Raw genomic sequence first — 20,575 nt, forward strand, 5'->3', positions numbered from 1 at the left:
TGGTTGCTGGTGACTCAGCAGATAGACCTAGAGACTCCCCCAGACTCTAATCCTTAGTTAACAAGAATAGTGAGGTTGCAGCGACCAAAGAATCTAACGAGTCCGAGCGGTTCTCGAACCCCAGCCAGGCGGTTACCAGTCAGGGACGTTACCACATCGGCCACAACATCGAGAAAAAGGACATTTACTACTGCATACTTCAGAATTTCAAAGGGTTTATTTCTTCATTTCCTATTCGCCGGTCAAATGGTGCAGTGACGTCATTAATCTAACTGGTTTCATAAAATAATTAAGAGAAGCTGTTAATTAGACTGGCCTGTTTCTACCCCCCCCCCCAATGGAGGTAATTAAGTACGAAACGTGGCTGTGCCAGTTAATGCTGATGTCTTTGTCTTTTTCTGCGTATACGTTGATGTTGTCCCACCGCTGGTGGAATGCATCTTGCCAGAGAGCCTTGAGGTCTGGGACTGGGGAGCATTACAGCCGGAGCCTGAAGTTCAGGGTCATTGTGAACAGATCCAAAGTCGGAGAATCCCACAAAGTCAGGACTTTGTTAGCTACTAGATGATCCAAAGACCATTCGGAACCCACTATATCCGACGCTCTGCTCAGATTGTTAGCGAGAACATTTCTCTTGCCTGGAATAAAGCAACCTGACAGTGAGACCAAATGAACTTCCACCCATCTTAGTATCTCTACTGCTAGATGCGAAAAAGTACCTCCTTGTTTCTTGATGTAAGCCACTACTGTGGTGTTTTCGCTCATCACCACCATTGAGTGACCCGCCAGGAACTGGTGGAACTCTTGAAGGGCCAGAAAGACTACCTTCATCTTCAAGAGATTTATGTGAAGATACTTTTCGGACTCTGACCAAAGTGCCTGAGGCCATGTGGTGCAGCACGTGCCCCACCGACCCTTTCTTTGATGTGTCCAAGAACAGCATCAAAATGTGGGAGGGGACGAGATCGACACCCTTCAGCAGATTCTCGTCTGCCGACCACCATCCAAGGTCCGTCTTTTCCTCTGATCCCATGGGAATCAGAGAGTCTGGGGAATCAAAGGCCCGATTCCAGCTGGACTTCAGACACCACTGGAAAGATCGAACCCTGAGGCGACCATTGGGAACTAGACGGGCTAAGAACGACAGGTGTTCAAGGAGACTTAGCCACTTCTGGGCTGGGAGTTCTTCTTGTCTGAGGAAAGGTCTTGCTGTTTTCCTCAGCCTTGCTATCCTGTCGTCTGATGGGAAGGCTTTGTGCAGATTGGTGTCTAGATACACCAGTCTTTGAGTGAGAAGCAGGGAAAACTTGTCGAGGTTTGCCATGTTCCCCAGATCTTGGCAAAGCCTCAAAAGATTGTCTCGGTGCTGATGAAAGGTTGCCACCGAGTCCCCCAGGATCAGCCCGTCGTCGAGGTAATGAAGGAGACAGATGACGAGCCTGTGAGCCCAGGATGACACTAGGGCAAACACTCTCGTGAAGATCTGGGGTGCTGTGAAAAGGCCGAAACACAGCACCTTGAACTGGTATGTCTTGTTGTCGATGTTGAATCTCAGATACTTCCTTGAAGACGGATGGATTAAGGTCTGGAAGTATGCGTCCTTCAGATCCAGTGTACACATGAAGTCCTCTGGTCTTATCACTAGTCTGACCGTGTCTGCCGTCTCCGTGCTGAATGAAGTCTGTTCGACAAACTTGTTCAGAACGAGAGATCGATGATTGGTCTGCAGCCTCCAGACGCCTTTTTCACAAGCAAGTTGACTGAAGAAGCCTGGGGACCCATCGAGAACTTCCTGGAGAGCGCCTTTCTCCAACATGGTCTGGACTTCGGCCCGAAGGGCCTGCCCCTTTGCTGATCCCATAGCAAAGGAGCTCACAAGTACTGGATTCTTGGTCAGTGGAGAGAAAGATGAAATGAACGGGACACGATACATTCAGCGAATCACAGAGACCGTCCAGGATTCGGCCCCGATCTGCTTTCACCTGGTCCAGCAGCTTTGAAGGCATCCCCCTACTGGTGGACGAGCAGGAGGATGACCTAACCTAGCGTTTGCGGTTCTTACCGCCACCTCTCTGGTGTTTGCCTCCATGGTTGGACTTGTTGCCTTTCCAGTCCTTGACAGGAGAGGGCTTCTTAGACACCTTAAGCTTGCAAATTGCTGCCGTTTTCATTGATGACGATTTTACTTGGCGGATCTTTGGAGGGGCTGGAAGTCTGTAGGACCAAGCTGTAAAGGCCCTATGAATAAGGGAGTACGTGATGGACTTCCTTCACCTCTCGGCAGCCTGCTCGACCTCCCTAGGTTCAAAGAGGATGAACCCCTCCATGGAGGAGGTTCGAAGCCTAGTAATCTCAGCGTTAGGGACCTGCTGGTGAAATCTGAAGACTGAGGAGGAGTGGAGGTGAAGAGACGTCTCTTGGCTGAGGGGTAAAGAGCTCCCTGAAGGCGAAGAGGAGGACAGACACAACAGGCCTCCGAAGAGGAGTCTCTATATGAGACCCTTTACTCGAAAGGGAAACACTCGTCGCAGAGACGTGCCTCGGACTTTGCTCTCCCCCAAAGGATGTTCGCCAAGGGAAGGAGCGAAGACCTCGACGGCGGAAGATGGAGAAGCAGATGCATTCGCAAGAACAGCTGGCAGGGCAGCAGAAGAGCTCTCCAACACCACGACGTCGACAACGGATAAGGGGTCGACATCTAAAGCTGATACGTCCTGAAGGTAAGCACCCCGGTGCAAAAACCGCAACAATGCTTCCTTAGAAGGTTTACTGGGCAAACCCAATGACAACCAGAGCTGAAACAGAGGAGAAAGAGAAACAGTCTCACTCAGGGGGAGAGCCGGGGCAACCCCACAAGGGGAGGCAACACCGTCTCTCGAAGACCGAGGATGGCCAGATGTTAATTGGCCTAAGCTACTACTCGTCGGCCCCTCGAGGAAGCCGTCTGAATGGGAACTTCGGAAGAAGGTCGGAAGGCGGAGGAAGAAGCCTTGGGTTTATTCTGCTTCGAAGCACCCTTCAAAGAGAAGAATCCCGTTTAGACTTCTTCCGTTTACGACCATACCTTTTCCACTGGGAGGAAGACCACTCCTGACACTCACTACACTTATTACCTTCGTCGCAGCGCTGTCCTCTGCAGACAGGGAAAAGGCTATGGTGATCCGCCTCAACAGCAGACATAAACTTCCCGCAGGTGCGGCCTTTAGTTCCCGAACATGTCGGCAAAGCCGTAAGAGAACACAGTACACATACACACATACACTGAAAGAAAAAGCAAAAATGCAATTAATGGCAATCCAAAATTTGGAAAGGATAAAGGTCGATGACAATCGCACTCCATCCAAGCCAAAAGAAAAGTGAGCGCAATCATAGGTGTGTGAGTGGGAGGGGTAGAAAGGTAACTCCCCTCTAACTAGCGAGATGGGTAGTTACCCCTCGCTAAATTTCAGTTTCGCCAAAAGTAATATCCCTATAAATGGCGTTGGTTTGTATTCCAGTTATGGAACAAATGTAATTCCTACTTTTATATTTTAATTCTAGGTGATAAGGGCAGAGGTTCTGTATGCTTTATACGTATTGGAATAAAACTGTTCAATGTTGTCAATAAAACCTTCGCCAAGGATACTGATTCTGGCGTTCTAACTTGATAAGGAAGCTGGCTTTAAAATGATACTGCCTCATATCGCCTGCATTCCTTAAGAGACTCAGCGATCCACTCAGGGGGCTGAAAAGTCTCTTGGGGCTGCCACAAGGTCCACGACCCTTAGAGTGGCTAGACCACCACCCTTGCAAACCTGGCATAGCCAAGGATACTGATTTTGACCACCTACTCCATATTAAAACTAATTTGATTTGCATCCCAGATTGACGGAAGGCTGCAACAAGCTTCAAAGATAACTGTAAACGCATTAAAACTAACTTGACTTGCATCAGAAACTGACGGAAGGCTGCGACAACCCTCGCAAACAACCTGTGAACAAGTACAAGAAAAAGAGGCAAGGGTATATATTAAGTAATAGGGAAGAGGCAGTAGACCCTTCTCCAACTAAGAAGACGGAGGTAACGTACGGACCCAGGGAAAAGTAATCCTCATACTGGGTCTGGACATCTTTGAGATAGCAGTCTGTGAAGATTGATTTACTTCGTCAGAAAGTATGCTCCAAAATTGACTTAATTGACCTATCGTGTTTGTAAGTCATAGAAATTGCTACAGTTCTAACCTCGTATGGTTTTACCTTAAGGATAGGGAAAACTTCCTACTCACAATCTTGGAGTTTCCCTTATTAAATCCTTAATGAAAAAAGCCAGGGTATTCTTTGATAAAGGGAAGGAGGGCTTTTTAACTGAGCATCATAGGCTGTCTGTCTCGTCTTTGAAAAGAAAGCCTAGCTGAAGGGAGCAAATTGCATTGTCTTCATTAAAGCCCATCTTCTTGCTGATGGTTTTAAACACGCCTACTTCTTTGACTGAAGCCAATGAAATTGGGAAAAAGTCTTCTTGGTAAGATACTTCCAAGATGACTTGTCCAACTGTACAAACCTACTTGAGGTTAAAAAGGCCAGGACTACATCTAGGTTCCATGAGGAGGTTGGATTGTCCTTCCTCTTGGTTGTCTCAAAAGATCTAATGAGATCTGAGAGGTCCTTGTTACCTGACACGCCAAAGTTTCAGTTACGAAAGACAGAGGTTAATATACTGAGGTAACCCTTGATGCAAGGCATAGCTAATTTCTCTTTTGTACGTAGATACAACAGAAAACTCTGCTATATTGGTTATAGAGGTATTGGTAGAGGAAAATCTATTATTCCTGCACCGCACTCTAAATATGTACCACTCAGATTAATCAACCCTAATAGTGGTCATGATCTGGGGGTATCTACCAGCCACTCCATCATCTCCACAACCCAATGTCTCATAGACCAAAGAAGAAGCTATCATGGTAATGCGGACGTTGGCCGAATCCCTACATCTTTTCAGGACTCTGTCCAGGATCTTGAATGGAGGAAAAGAGTACACATTTAGACCTTTCCACTTCAGAAGAAAAGCGTCCAGTGTGACTGTTTCCTGGTCTGGTACTGGAGAGCAAAATACCGGAAACCTCTATGTTATTTGTGAGACGAAGAGGTCTAACGAGTGTTGACCCCAAAATCATCCATAGGTTGGTGCACACCTCGTGATGTAGGGTCCATTCTGCAGTAAGAACTTGCCTTCTGCTGAGAAGATCCCTTCTGATGTTATTCTCTCTTTCTATGAAGTGAGTAATCAGGGCTTGGTGAATGGCCACTAGATCTTTGATATTTATGTGTCATCTCCTCTGAGACTCTATACAAGGATCCTTGTCGCAAATCGTATGTGTCAAACAGGGACGAAATCGACTTCTCTAGTTAAGACAGACCAGACACATGAAGCGCCCCGTGTGCACGAACTAAACTGTGTGCTGATTGCTGCGAGGGATCGTCAACTGTAGCCGGGTGACCACCAGGGGAAAGTCCTTGCAACATTTCCAGAGCGCCTTGAACGCGAACTGAATCGACTATCATCCCAAAAAAATTAAATTCTGTGAGGGTGTTAGTTGAGATTTGGCCAGGTTACCATCAGACCTAACTGTTGCGTTAAGGGCATTAACCTTTGAAGAGCCTCCAGACACTTTACTTGTGATTCTGCTCTGAGTGGTCAGTAGTCCAGGTACAAAGAAGAAACCTTACTCCCTTTATGTGTACAATGGACTGATGTCCAGAACAGGTTTTCATCCCTCCCGAGTGTTTCAGAACTAGGAAAAGTATGATGTAAAGACCCCTCCGATGAGGTGACCTCTACATTACTATGAATGAAGCTGACAGCATAAGGCTCACTTGTTCTTAAAGAGCTGCTGCCTTGTCTCCTGAGTGGACTGTTGTCACCTCTAGGGGTATAGACGACATGGGAGGCATAAACCGTCTCACTTTTCCAGTCGCAATCCTCTGAGGTCTTTATAAGAACTCCTGCCATGAAAAGGGTGGAAAGTTCGATGGGGACATCCCTCCAGACCTTAACCAAACAGGCAAACAGATGCATCTGAGCCTTGTTCCTAGAGTCTGTGGCTTCTGCGAGAGTTCCGAGAGTCCAGTCCATAAGGCTGAAGACTTTTATTGTCTAAAAGTTTACTTCAGCCGATGGTCTATTTCAAAATTGGACCACAAACTACGACTTGCTCATGATTGACCTGAGTGAGGAAAAGAAAAAGGAGGCCTTCCCTAGAACCTTCTCTTGGACGTCCATTGGTTGAGGGTTGAGAAAACTCTCTTAACCCATCTAGCCAGAACCATTTTTTTTTTCTTTTTTTAGTAGACTGTAATGAATCCAGAGATTCATCTTCTAATTCGGCTAATGGAACATCGATTCTCTGATTCGAATGAGTAGGAGACAAAACCTCGTCATTGTGACAGTTATTATCTTCCAAAATAATTCATCTTGTCTGGAAGAAATCTCGTGAAGGATATCGTCCAGTTGCGAAGAAGTATCACGTTTAAGTTCGAGGGAGAGACAGGTTCTAGTGCTTCTAGCATAAGATCATCATACTGTAAGGGAGCAACAACATCTGTAAACCCATGTGAGGGAAAATCTTGAACGAGTGCGTCCAGCATGTTGTATGTCAACAGCGTGAAGCGAGGGAGCGTTAGTTGTGGGTTCAGAAAATCGCAAAGGAGAGATAAAAAACTTGTCTACCCTGTTGCGAGGACAAGTTCCGACCATATGAGTCCATCATGGGTCTAGCTTGAGACTGTTGTATGTTTCTCTGAGAGGTATCAGTCTAATGCATGAGTCCCGAATGCCGTGAGTTTGCCGCGAGCGGCGAGGAAATGCATCCAGTCAATCGCAAAGAAGAGACAAATGTTTGTGTACGGTAACTTGTGACAAAACCTGACTGCATGCGTCTAGTATATGTCCAGACTGCCGAATGCATCCACTTTGCCGTGAGATTACAGACTGCTGCATGCGTCCAGATTGCTGCATCCGCCGTGGCATGTGTGTCTGCCGTGGTGTCTGTGTCTGCGTCTGCCGCGAGGGAGAGACCAGACTGCTGCATATCATCAACTGTCGATACTTCTATGTATCGATTGTTGTGAGAGATCTCCCCCAAGAGACCAGACTGGCGTCTGCGTCTGCCGTGAAGGAAAGACCAGACTGGCGTCTGTGTCTGCTGTGAAGGAGAGACCAGACTGGTGTCTGCGACTGCCGTGAGGAAGAGACCAGACTGTCGCATGCGTCCGTCCTAACGCTTGCCGCAAAGCGAGCTGATCACTGCGAGGGAGCGTTTCGCAGAGAGGTATCGTCAACTGTCGATACTTGTATGTATCGATTGTTGTGAGAGATCTCTCCCAAGAGACCAGACTGGTGTCTGCGTCTGCCGTGAAGGAGAGACCAGACTGGTGTCTGCGTCTGCCGTGAAGGAAAGACCAGACTGGTGTCTGCAACTGCCGTGAGGATGAGACCAGACTGCCGCATGCGTCCATCCTCACGCTTGCCGCAACGCAAGCTGATCGCTGGGAGGGAGCGATGCTGAGTATCGGAGAACTATGCTGTCCGATACTATCGGAAGACCGTTTTCTTGGTCTATCGCTGTGTGCCCGAGAATCGTAAGCGTCAACAGAGAGGAAATAGACGTCTTTAATTCTGACAAATCAGATACATAATGAACGGTGTGTGTTTTAACTGGACTATGTAGTGATCGCTGAAAGGTATCGTCAACTGTCGATACTTCTAGTGCGCGATCTGAATCATGTTACGTGTATCGATTGTTGTGAACTGAGCACCTTCTTTATCTGACGGACAATGCGTCTTACGCAATTGTTTCGGTGCTGACACGTAGTCTTAGTCCGAAAGGAACACCTCCGGTGAACACAGTCACTGCAGGAGGGTTTATTAGGAGACATACGTCTCTTGCGTGGTTTAGAACGTAGTGGTTGGCTCCAACCACGTCGCTATTTTTGCGTCCGATGAAGATGCATACATTTTTAACCTCATTTTTACTATTAAAATGGAGCGATCTGTACATTGTTAACATGATCGTTCAAGGGGACGTTCGTTCGCTACCAAGGTCTGCCATATCCATTTGCCTTTCGACTTTCCTTCTCCCAGGGGTTGGGGTGCATGGAAGAGGTCCCCGGCTGGGATTATGACGGACACGAACGAACGCACCCTCCACTGCACTGACACTGAATACTAGCACTTTTAATTATTTTACATTATATCTTAATAGACCTACCCGTTACGAGAGATTATACTCTTTCGTCAAGGGCTAGAAAGAAATACAATAGAAATAAAATAACGATACCAGTAATTGAGAAAACAAAAAACGATTGACAAGAGTATTACTTATCGTAGCTTGACTGCATTGCGTCATTATATGTGCCTTTGAACACTAGCTCTTTAAACTATTTCACATTAGATCATAATAGATCTGCCCGTTGCGAGAGAATATTCTCTTTAGTCAAGGGCCAGAATGAAAATACAATAGGATATATGAATAATATTAGTATTCTCAAAAGCAAAACATTAAATAACGATACAAGTATTGTGAAACAAAAATGATCGTTTAATATCGGACATCTCTCTTAGTCGTACTAATAGCGTAAAATGACTGTACGATCGAGAAAACTCTAAATCGAAAATTGACTAAGCGAAATATACTAATAGGACAAATATATACTTGAAAATAATATATTTCCTTACATTATAAACATACTTATGCTTAGAAAGCTAATATTTTAAAAAATTTCTTGCAAGAAAGAAAATAATTCATAAAATGCAAGTTATACTAAACGGATAACGTCACATGACTGTGACTTCATCACCAAGAAGGACTGAATTCCTACAAGGTAATCACATTCCGCTCTGCTAAGAGTTACGTTACAAAATAGTAACATCACAATGTTTAATGTAGAAAATGTCTTCCTTTCATTATAACTTTAAGAGTTGTTCGTTAATAAAGTAGGGGGAAAAAATCTTTGATCCCTCAATACAAGGAACAAAAACAAATACATACATGCTCCCTGTTAATTACAGAGCGGGAAGAAAGAGCAGCTCGAAAGCTGGTCTAGCCCAACAACTAAAGTTTAACAACAGAAGAGCCATTACTGGGTCTGGACATCTTTGTATGAAATCAAGTTCACTGTCCAAGTTGGACCCGCAAAAAAATTATCCTATATAAAATTTTCGATAGTTGAAAGGCAGCGAAAGCTATTAACAATAATCAGACAAAAGGTACTTCACCAAATTGTAGAATAAAGTAATACTGTATATCCATGAAAAGAATTCCCGAGGTGTTGACACGATCAACGACAGAGAATTTCTAAAGATGTTGGGAATGGTTCTAATAACCTACGAGTGATGGCGCTCATGTATGACCACCTACTGTCATGGCGGCGATCACCACGAATTTTGAATTTCTGTCGTGCCGCGTCTCGTAAGCTATATATATATATATATGTAACTACCAGGGAAGTTACATATTTAAAAAAACTTTTTTCTATAGAAAAATTCTGCTCTCTTCAAAACTGACACTAGTTCCCGTCGCAAATGTATAGTTTTAGATATATATATATATATATATATATATATATATATATATATATATATATATATCTAACAATAATGGGGGACCCCCAGTGGGAACTCGGGGTTTTGGGTGGGGAAAACATACTGGGGAAACGGTATATAATGGTAAAACAAGCCTTTTCTTTTCTATACATTACCTTCTTGGATGTATAATAAACCAATGAAAAAATACGGTAATATTGAGCTGCGCAAGCTAACATTAGCAATGTTAGCGTAACATGCTAACATTACCAGTGTTTTTCATTTATTTTTTGACATTCTACGGGACTGTTGTAGTGGCTCTCATTCATTCATTTGTACATAGCAGGTTTCGGCCTTCTGTGCATAAACTCCTCCCACCTGCGCATAAACTCCGCATCCACCAATAGGATTTCTTCTTCTCTACCGGCAAAATTCAATTATTCGACTTCAGTCAAGTATTTGACTTGATTACCATTCCTTTTATGTAATACCCTCGTATACATATTACGTTTGACCCAAGAATTACTAGTTTTATTATCCGATACCTTATAAAATCATCTCATTTTATATTCCCATTAAATATTATTCATCATACACTCCATTTTATCTTTCTATAATAATTTTATACATTTTGTTATTACCTTGTCACGGCCTGATTTCACAAAAATACTTGCTCTGGACAAGTTTCCCATTTTAGTTCGTTCATGTTTACTCTCTAGACTCCGTTGTTTTTCCGTTAACCAATCACGAACCCATATGTATGGAAAGTTTGCACAAGGGGTGGGGGTTAATATTTCCCAAACCCCTTCCCTTATCTCTTCAAGTGGTCTCTTCATAGCCTTCCAGCAAATCCTTTTCCATGGAAACCTTTGTCCTAGTCAGGTCTATTATTTCAAGTGAGGTTTTTTCATACTTGTAAAGGCTGCAGTATTCCATACTTAAAAGCATTTGCTAAATTTCATGGGGAATTTTTTGATACATCATCCAGTGTTGATAATTTCCTCAAATCACATACTGTAATACCCCAATGGTTACAGTGTCCCAAGTGCCATTCATAGTAGTTAAGACGTCACAGTCTCAACACCCCGGTGACCCATAAGTTTTGTCTTCCAGGTCATAAAAGTAAGTCATTAATTTCTTTAATTTAAATGTTTTAGCGTGCGTAGCTAAACATTACCGGTTGCCAGTACAAGTTTGTGACCTGGGAAGGGGGTCCGGGGGCTTGCCCCCGGCTAGGGACTGTGACCTGGGGAGGGGGTCCGGGGGCCTGCCCCCAGCTAGGGGTTGTGACCTGGGAACTACTAGGTTAGGTTAGGTTAGGTGGGTTTGTTAAGTTCTGTACCCTTTTATATATTGAGTAAAGGGAATATGGAAAATGCCTTAAAATACACATGCTAATGTTAGCGTAGCACTGCTAACGTTAGCGTAACATTGCATTAACCGGTTTTCACCTTCATTTCATCCACAACAACAACCACCAGTTCGGCTACTTGAAGTTAGTCGAACTGGTTGTTCTGTTTGTTTGAGGTTGAAATGAATGTCAAATTCGGAATCTTGTCAGGATTAGCGAACCCAACATGTCCATGTCAAGATTAAGGAACCCAATTCTCCACATGTAAAGAATAACAAACCCAATTTTGCACATGTAAAGAATAGCGAACCTAATTAACCTCATGTCAAGAATAACGAACACGGTGACGGTTGGGTTCGCTAATCTTGATATGAAATGTTCTGGACTATGAAGGAAAAATAGAGATGGTAAATGAGAAAAAATATGCTGAAAATATAAATGATCACTTAATTGAGGGAAGAAAAATATGCTGTATGTGGATGCCTGGCTGCTGGTCAACGAAGTGCAAAGAGTGGTTCACGGTTCTGTGCTGGTAGTTTTGATTATATTTCTATATTTCCATTCATCGCTGTGAATAGTTGGTCCATGTCTCACTATTTTTTCTATTATTGGTAGAAGTGTGTCTTGATCTCTGTGTTCCACTATTTCCATATATCCCATTGCTGGAGATGTACTAGTAACAACAAAGCCAAAAACCCAGACTTGACGCGCAGGGGATCATCCTCGATGGCGTTTAGGTTTATGTGAAAAACACGATTCATTAACTTGAACTATTATCCCAGGCCCACCAAGTTTTATAGGATTAAGCCCACATGTAAAGAATAACGAACCCAATTTTGCACATGTAAAGAACAGCGAACCCAAATAATACACACTTAATAAGTAAAACAAATATTTAAACTTACTTATCAAACCTTAATTGTACACTTTACACCTTATAAATTTGTTAAATTGTCTAATAATAAAAGTTAACAAGCCAAGTCAGATTCAGGTTGAGGCTTTGCCTTTGCAACAGCGCCTCTGTGTCTTTTAGTTTTGTGTGTTCCTCTCTTTTCGTCCACATTTGATGTAGTACACTTTTCTTATTTTCAATATTTTCTTCACAAAAAAAAAAAAAAAGAATTTTCCAACTGTTTGTGTAGTATATTCTTCGTATGGTTGTTGGCGCTCAATTGCTTTTATTCTTATATCACTAAACTGCGGACAATATAACATGAAGTGGTTAGCATTTTCTTCTACATCACAGAAAACACAGTTTATATTTCCATCTTGGTGTCTGTTTTTTATATCAAAGCCCAATGTGCTTGTCCTTGCTCTGGGAGCCTTTGTAGGGTGACGGCCAGATCCCGTAGAAAACGGGAATATTCTGAACTGTGGCCGTCGTTCTAAATACGATTTTGGCGGGAGAAGCTAACTTAAAAACCCCACCTAACCTATGCTAAAAGCTGTATCCTTACCCAGGGGGGCTTCTCCCCCCGGAACCCCCCCCCCTTACACAACAGTTACCTTACCTACTTACCTATGAGTACGATGGGAGAAGCTAACTTAAAAAACCCCACCTAACCTGTGCTAAAAAAGGTGTCCCCAGGACCCCCCCCCCTTACACAACATATTTAAGATCCGTAGACCATTTCCAAACGTTTTTATTCTATACGAGATAACAGTCGGAGCGATAATAAGCAAAGTATGACGCTTGGCCGTAGCGCTACAAACTACCCTTGCTCTGAATAATAAAATTGACGAAAATGTGTAGTCATATACTTCCTCCTCCTTGATTTCACTTTTCCAGTTTTTATACAGAATTAGACTTACCTTTTCACTCTTCCACTTGCCTTGTGTCACATTCTCTTGTTCTCTTCCTTGTGTCCTCTTTCGTACATTTTTAATTTAAAACCAGGAACCAGGTCAACTTCAAGTGCGAACTCAGAGTCAGTAGTAGTACTACGGAGGAGCCATAGTTGTCACGGCCCCTTAATTTTGTGTAATTAATTTTTTTAGTTTACTTTATAATATGATAATTCGTATAGAATTTCTATTTGTCCATTAACTATTATTGAAATATCCATAATCTCTTTATAGTGTTACAAAAATATTTTTTATCTACTACAGTGGAGAATCTATTGTTCATAGATGTTCCAATCTCCCCACAATGATTAGATAGAATAGTGATATAGAGTAGTGGATTTGTAAATTTGGGCCTGAAGACCCAGCAATTTAGGCTGGGAGGACATTCAAAGTTCAATTATAAGATAAGTTTTGTTGGCAAGGTGGAATTAATAGGAAATAAAAGGCTACAAAGGGTGGCTCAACAAGGGTCAACTACCTGCTGTGCACTGCTGGCAGAACAGTAACTCACTAAGGAGTATTTTTCTCCTGTAAAATTAAAGTTAAAGAAGGTAGACAATGAGAATGAAGGTAAAGTGGATAGTTAACAAGTGGGCAGAGACAGGGGATAAAAGGATGCTGAAAAAAAAATCATTTTATTAGTTTTTACAACGGACTGTGTAAGATGGTCTTAACCATTTGGGAATATATTGTCATATTTTTTTTCATTCATAAATATGTAATTCTGTTGTGATGTCTCTTAAAGAGATTTCTCCCAAATATAATTATTCTTACATTTCATTTCTTATCTTTTTTCTTTCTTTAAGAATTATTATTTTTCTTTGAGTGATGCTTCCAACTTTTTTGTAGAGCTCTGATTTGTCTTTACATCTTTTCTTATATGTTTCTTGTTCCTTTCTTTATTTATCTTATCTTATTTTCTTCATATGTAACATACCCATTGTGATAATTTTATCTATGCATTGATCTAAGGTACTTTACCTTAATGAACAAGCAAGATCATGGTGCACTAAGTTTATGCAGGAAGGGTTGACCCAAAATGAGTAAGGACAAAGCATCTTAGGTTGGGTTAGTGGTAGATAAGTGGTTTGGATGTTCACTAGTGCTGGTGCACGTGTACAATATATATTTGTTAACAGCTTATCCTCGACAATCCATTTCCATTCCAACTACCCTAAACTTTTTATCATGTCTATTGCTCCACTTCTTTGTTCTGTACCCAAGATGCAGAAACTCTTGTCCTTGCAAAAATAATCGAATGAATTTATGATTTCATCTCTGAGAAGGGTCAGAATTACAATAAAGAATAGTTTTATTTCTTAATGAAAGTTTTCTATATAGACTACAATTCTTTTATACAGATTCCTCATTTCAAACTGTTTCCGCAATATTTTCTAATCTCTTCATTTCTGAGGACTAAATCATGTTGTAATTTCCTTGAAAAACAAAAGTAAAAAATTTAATTAAGGAAATGTCTAACAAAGATCAGACAAATGACATGTTGCATAATGCAAGTCAAGAACTGTTGGATATTGCTTAATAGCCTTAATGGAACATCAGTAACTGAAATGAGGAGCAAAATAAAAATATCATGATGTACTGAAAAACAAGACTGTGAGAAAGAAGTACAGTAAATGAAAAAAAAAAAATGAATTTGCTCTGCTATAGAAGGATCTTTGCAAAACAGAAGATTATTAATGTATTGTTGAAAGGTACTTTGGTAAGACAGCAGTCATGTTTTTAAACTTGTATTAAAGGAATTGTTCTTTACACAGAGAAGAAAATGACAGCAACATGTGGTTAAAGAAATTGTTACTGTCAGGGAACGTGAAATATAGTAAGTAAATTTGCTGGGCACAGGGAGATGCTACAAACTTAGTGATCTTGGAGTTCATTTAGTAATCAATGGTTTTTTAACAATTTTGTAATAATGAATCAATGAAACATTCTAGTATCATGATTACACTGGTGGACTTGAGAGCTATGTGAAATTTTTGGGCTCAAGCCATGTTGTCCTGATGGAAGGTTCCTTCAGTAGCTTCCTTTGGGTATATATGACTACAGTAGATATTCCCAGAGAATTAAACTAAAGGTTTCACAGAATTCTAACTTCAGGCGCGAGTACCCTAAAGGTTTCCCTCTAGGTAATCCTCAGATAGGAACATCCTATGAAGTAGGAAGGTCACCTGGGGTGTCGGCGGCTAGCGCCGGCAGGCGGAGGCGGAAGTGGACCGGCACCATGATAGGAGAGAGAAAGGTAAGGAGGGAGTAGGGAAGGGTAATGCCCGATACCCTACCAGCTTCCCTCCGGAAGGAGTGCTCTCATGAAAGGAGGGGATATGCCTATCATCCGGCGGCAGGGAGCCGGCAGACGGCTGGATGCCTGTGGTAATCCAAGGGAGGATCAGAGGACACAAAAGAGGGGGATCTTCCGCCAGCACTACCCCATAGTTCCACTATGAGGGGGAAGTGTAGCAGAGCGGCCAACCAAACAGAAGAGCGCAGCCTAACCTACAACTCTCCCCAGGGGAAGAGTTGTAGGACAGCGGACAGGGGTGTGAAGGCAAGCCAACACAAAGGGATAGAGTGGGGAGGGGGTTAGGGGTCTTTGAGGGAGCAGAAGGGGACACAACCCTAAAGCTCCCAAGGGGTGGGGGGGGAATCTGTTAGGAGCTAGACTACCCAGGCAGGAGAGAAACGCTCTCCAACCCTAGGGGAGGTTAGCTCAGAGTAGGCACAGCACTGGTGTACTGTCCTAAACTATAATAAAACAGAATCCCCCAAGGCCTAACCTAAACCAGGAGAGTCTTCTCCTAGATTAGGGAGGGCTGGGAAGACATATCGCTAGGCTACAGGGAGGAAGGGACGTGTCCCAACCAAGTGCAGCCTAAGGGGAAGTGCAGAGTCCTTCCACCTTCAGTCTCAGTCGATACCCTAAGGGAAAGGCGTTCCCTAAAGGTGGACTGGGATGAACGATAGGTACTCTGGGGTTCTGTCCGAGGTCCCCCCATATACTATGGTAGGGAAGAGGGAAGAACGATCTAGCCTAACCTACCCGAAAACTATTCCGGGTAAGGGGGCTAAGATATAGCAAAGCTACCCAGAGGGAGGTTACCCGAAGGTAACAGGGGAGGTAAGGAAGCATACAAGGGCCCCAACGTTGGGTTAGGGGAGTGACATGGATGGACCAGGCACGGTCCCTTGTATGGTCCCTAGAAGGCGAAAGTACATATGCAACACTGAATCTTGTATATGTTTAAAAATTCCTATATCTTCATTAACATTAACACTAGGAATACTTATTATATCATGCAGAAGTAAACATGAACACTAGGCTGCAGCCTAGGTTAGGCTAGTAGGCTAGCATGGGGTCGGCTAAGAACGCCGAAGAATACCATCGGCATAATATAACTAATTCCTAGCAATGAAGACTAAATAACTAATGATATTAATTAGTTATAAGACCGAGAGGGCTGTTCTGGCTAACTAAATAAAACATGCAAGGCAAACAGCAGCGTCGTAAATGGCGCCTCCGGGCAAGGCACAGCTCTGCCACAAAACACAAGATTTAAGGGTAAAAATCGTTACTTTACAGCCAGAGCTTATTTAAACAATACAAGAACCTGGTACTCAACTTTCCAGAAGGCGAGGCTGAAGGTTGCAAGGTTGCAACATGGCTAAGGATGCAAAAGATAAAATGCGATCACTGGGAAAAACCAACTGTTGTAGAAAGCTACAGGCATAGGAATGAGGACGGACGTGACGTCACACAGTATGGCGGACAGCTATGGCCGCTGTTTGTTTACGTTGCAAGTACCGTAACAGTAACGAAGGAGGGTAACTTTGGAGCGGCTCCTCAGTTATCTTGCCACCTTTCCCCCTCGAAGCGTAAACGCTATGTGGGGTGCAGATAGCCATGTGGCGTGTTAATGCATGCGTCCCCTGTTGATATACGATATCCTAGAGGGAAACCTTTAGGGTACTCGCGCCAGAAGTTAGAATTCTGTGAAACCTTTAGTTTAATTCTCTGGGAATATCTACTGTAGTCATATATACCCAAAGGAAGCTACTGAAGGAACCTTCCATCAGGACGACATGGCCATCTCACCCAAAAATGGATTTTTCGCTTCGCTCAAAATCCGTTAAGTACAGTACTGTATTTTAATAGTGAATTCAGCAAGGCTGCATTTCCACTTTGAAATGTGTATGATGACAGATACTTTCCAAGTTTATTAAGATAAAGGAAACAAGGTTAATCCCAAAGTAGACACAATCAGTCATGGAGACAAAATTAAATCGCAGACAAAGCATATTCAGCATTAAATCCAGCGACTACATAAAATGTAAGCATAATATATTCTACAATGGGGAAAGACTAATATAGACATGGGAATTTCTGACAGAAGAGGGGTTGTGTTGGCCTGTTAAAAAATTCCCTGCCTGAGAAATCTATTTGATAGGTGTTGGAGACCTACTGAAGCTCAATGGTTTTTCGTAGTGTTGCAACCTCGCCATCCTTATGAACTATACATGTGGGGTTTGGGAATCTATAGGTCTACCTGTTAACTTATCAGCAGTCATTGTCTGGTTCTCCCTGGTCCTAGCTTGATGGAGAGGTGTCTTGCACACTGACTATATGCAAATATGGTAAGTCTCTGAGCATTGCCATGTCCCTTGCCTCTGCCAATCATCAGCAGCCTTTGAACCCTAACCTACAGAGTAATTGGACACTTCTCAGCAGGTTGCAATATCCCCACTAATAAGTTGCCTAAAACCTGGAAGACTGTGGCATCTCTTTTAGTGGGGCTCCTCTAAAGGGTATTTGATGCAATGGATGTATGGTATATGTTTATTTCTGCATGGATTATATTAGCGATATAAACTGACACATTGAATGAGTTTATGGTTTTTGTAAAGTGGCTGGACAGAAAGAAAAGAAACGAAGTGAGAGCAGAGGTAGAGTACAAGTATAAAAACTAAGCACAGTTAGAGAATGAAGTAATACTGCTAAGACCCTCAAGTGATGCCATACAATTTGCACTACCATTACAATTGCCCCTACAGGGCATTGAAGATGGCCTAAGACAAGTAAGCTCTGTCCTTTTTATATAAGATGTCTGAAACTTTGTGGCATCTCAGACAAAATAAATTTTTAGATGGAGTACGGAGTACAAAAAGGGAGTTATTATTCTCATAAAGGGGATGTCTCCTCACCTAGATAAAAACAAGATCTTATTTTTTTATATTCTTGGTTATTTTGCCAATTGCATATAGTAGTGTTATGCTATCAACTGTAGTAAGACAGTGATTTATTACTTTTGTGTTGATGAATTATAAATTTCTTACTAAACTGGTTATTAGTAGAAGTTAAGGCAAGGCACAATAGGCAGCTACATAAACATTATATCATGACCCTTTTCCTACACAGATACTTAACTTCTTCAAACTAAACTCAGTTGTCTCATTAGAAATACAGTACAATATAATTCTCTTGCTTGAGGGTACACAGAGGGACCCGTGTTTCTGTTTCTTTAATTTCCTTTTCTTACTAGGCTATATTTCTCTGTTGGAGCCCTTGGGTGTGTAATATCTTGCTTTTCAACTGGGGTTGTAGCTTAGCTAGTAATAATAACAATAACAACAACAACAATAATAATAATAATAATAAATATCAGTAACAGGAAGGGATCAAAATATAAACAAAATTTCAATATTTATTCAAATCACAATTAATCATTGTCATCCCATACATAAAAATTTAAAAATAATATATCAATGCATTTTATGTACAAACATATACAGTACATACAATACAAAATTCATCCTGGTCACTTAGTTAACTTAAAGTTTTTTTTCTTTGGTGTTGCCAGAATGAAGATAAAGCATCACTGAGACAAGCCCCATTGTATAGCCATTGATTATCAGTAGGTCGTAAGGATACGTAATATCCAGCGTGTTGACTGACTTGTTGATCAACCCGGTCATCAAATTGGCAAGAAGAAAGATCAAAAGTGGCTGCTGGTTTATAGCCTGAAATGTGATTGGCACAAAGCAGAACCCAGGGAAGACTCTGCTGAAAACCTCTTCGATTAGCGCATAATGGATTAGAACTATCAGCAAAAAGCAGACCTGGAAGTGCACATAAATAAGACTTCTACTGTACATCTATTATCTAAAATGTTACAATGTTACAATACGTAAACTACTTCCCTCTCAGCCTTAGTTATCATCCGACAATGTATATAAGAATTGTATATCAAAAACTTCCATTAACAATTCAGAGATCATGGCATATTTTAATGAAGTTCTTATATTCAGTATGAACAAAATATTAGCTGAATAAAAGGCAAACTTTCACTTTATGTAGTTTTAGTAAATGCTGTTGCATTTCCTGCTAACAATATTCAATTATTGATGTTAGAACCATTAATATACAAAAACAATCCCTCAGTAACAAGTAAAAATAGTCAGTTGATAAATTGTGAATCTATTTTAGAATATAGCAAATAAACCAAGAAAGACAGTGTTATGTCCTATACTCATCCCATTGGCAAAGGCTAAACCAATATAAAAGTTTGCATCTCACATTTCAAAATCTCAGGGATAAATCTTTATTACACTGCCTGTGAAATTGGCTAAATTCAGATATAGCCATTACAAAGTTTTGTATCAATACTGTAAACTATTCCCGTTACACCAAGAACAACAATTGGTAGACTTCTGTAACCACATCTATCTAGAATAGACACATGGTAGTCTATTTTAGAATAATTTTGCCCTACATTGCAATAATAGAATTCTAGATCCAAATCAAATTCAAGTATTCTTAAATGTGCTAAGACAAAAGTTATAAAAGATACTCACACAAAAATAGATGAAAGTAGGATTACCCAATCGTCGTGATGGAAGGTCAACAAAATAATGAAGCATAACCAGAATTCCCACTGCTGTAAGAGTTATGGCAACTAATGAAGATGATTTTCTTCCATGACCAAAGTTACTGGAAAAAAGTAGAAGAATATAACAGTTTAATTTCCATGTAGTAGATTTAACATTTTGACTCTGAATTAGTATTTTGGGAAAAAGCAGATTTTCTAAATTACATACAGTACTCTAACCATTGTAGAGGGAGAGTTGAAAATTTCTAACCAAATTTAACTGGCTTGGAAGATGACACAAGGATCTATGGAAAATAAAGAGGAAGGAACTAGGTGATAATGAGAAAGATGATTGTTTGAATGAAATTAGGTCTTAGTACAGCAGAATCTGCTAAATGAAATGAGAGAAAGAATATGAACTTGGCAACATTATGAATGTTGTAGCCTTTGAAGATATTAGGAGAACTCTATAAAGTAAAATGTTATAAATAAAAAGCATTTATGAAGGCTACATAGTCTTTGAAAAATTGGGAATCAAAATCATATGACAGATTTTAACCACTTTGTGGGGAGATGTATTACTCTTACACTTTGATAATATGACCAGCTAAGTGCAAATGAAAACGTAATGTATTCCAATTAAAACAAATTACACAATTAAGAATGTTGTAGGACAGTACTAACATGAAGAAGAATGTTAAGAATGAAAACTTAAAAACCATAATAAAATCAGTTATTATACTATTAGCCTTTGTGCCAGAGTCTATCTGCAGACTTTTGACATTTGAAGGGGTGACCACACAGTGGGATAAAAAGGACACAAGTAAAGATATCAAGTTTGATTGAAGGTATTAAACCCATTCACTACGAGGCAGTGGATACACTACTCAAGCTATGTGCGAGATTTGTCACCATCAAATATACGTGTTCACTTACTCTATAA

General features: G+C 41.3%; 2 protein-coding genes and 1 long non-coding RNA gene across 10 annotated transcripts in view; 1 reads left to right on the forward strand and 2 right to left on the reverse strand.

The window, feature by feature from the left end:
* Positions 1-12,860, reverse strand: part of LOC137656536 (E3 ubiquitin-protein ligase FANCL-like) — a 102,860-nt gene extending 90,000 nt beyond the window's left edge. For 3 of the 6 annotated variants that reach the window (XM_068390730.1, XM_068390725.1, XM_068390712.1), the window contains exon 1: positions 12,722-12,853. The gene's annotated coding sequence lies outside the window, so the exon portion shown is untranslated. Of the gene's footprint in view, positions 1-12,721 lie in introns of all 6 variants that reach the window. The other 3 variants (XM_068390737.1, XM_068390715.1, XM_068390719.1) reach the window with 2 other exon arrangements.
* Positions 12,861-14,492: 1,632 nt separating this feature from the next.
* LOC137656586 (uncharacterized) lies at positions 14,493-18,883 on the forward strand. The gene is made up of 2 exons (XR_011046974.1): positions 14,493-14,591; positions 18,625-18,883. It is a non-coding gene; the product is annotated as an uncharacterized lncRNA (long non-coding RNA).
* The window catches only part of LOC137656568 (uncharacterized), a 73,710-nt gene continuing 71,590 nt past the window's right edge, over positions 18,456-20,575 (reverse strand). For all 3 annotated transcript variants that reach the window (XM_068390743.1, XM_068390752.1, XM_068390746.1), the window contains 2 exons: positions 19,619-19,754; positions 18,456-18,883 (listed from right to left, as the gene is read on the reverse strand). In XM_068390743.1, coding sequence (XP_068246844.1) covers positions 18,596-18,883; positions 19,619-19,754 — 424 coding nt within the window. In that variant the 3' untranslated portion in view covers positions 18,456-18,595. The remainder of the gene's footprint in view (positions 18,884-19,618; positions 19,755-20,575) is intronic.

This window comes from Palaemon carinicauda, chromosome 1, assembly GCF_036898095.1.
Source record: "Palaemon carinicauda isolate YSFRI2023 chromosome 1, ASM3689809v2, whole genome shotgun sequence".
Classification (NCBI taxonomy): Eukaryota; Metazoa; Arthropoda; class Malacostraca; order Decapoda; family Palaemonidae; genus Palaemon; species Palaemon carinicauda.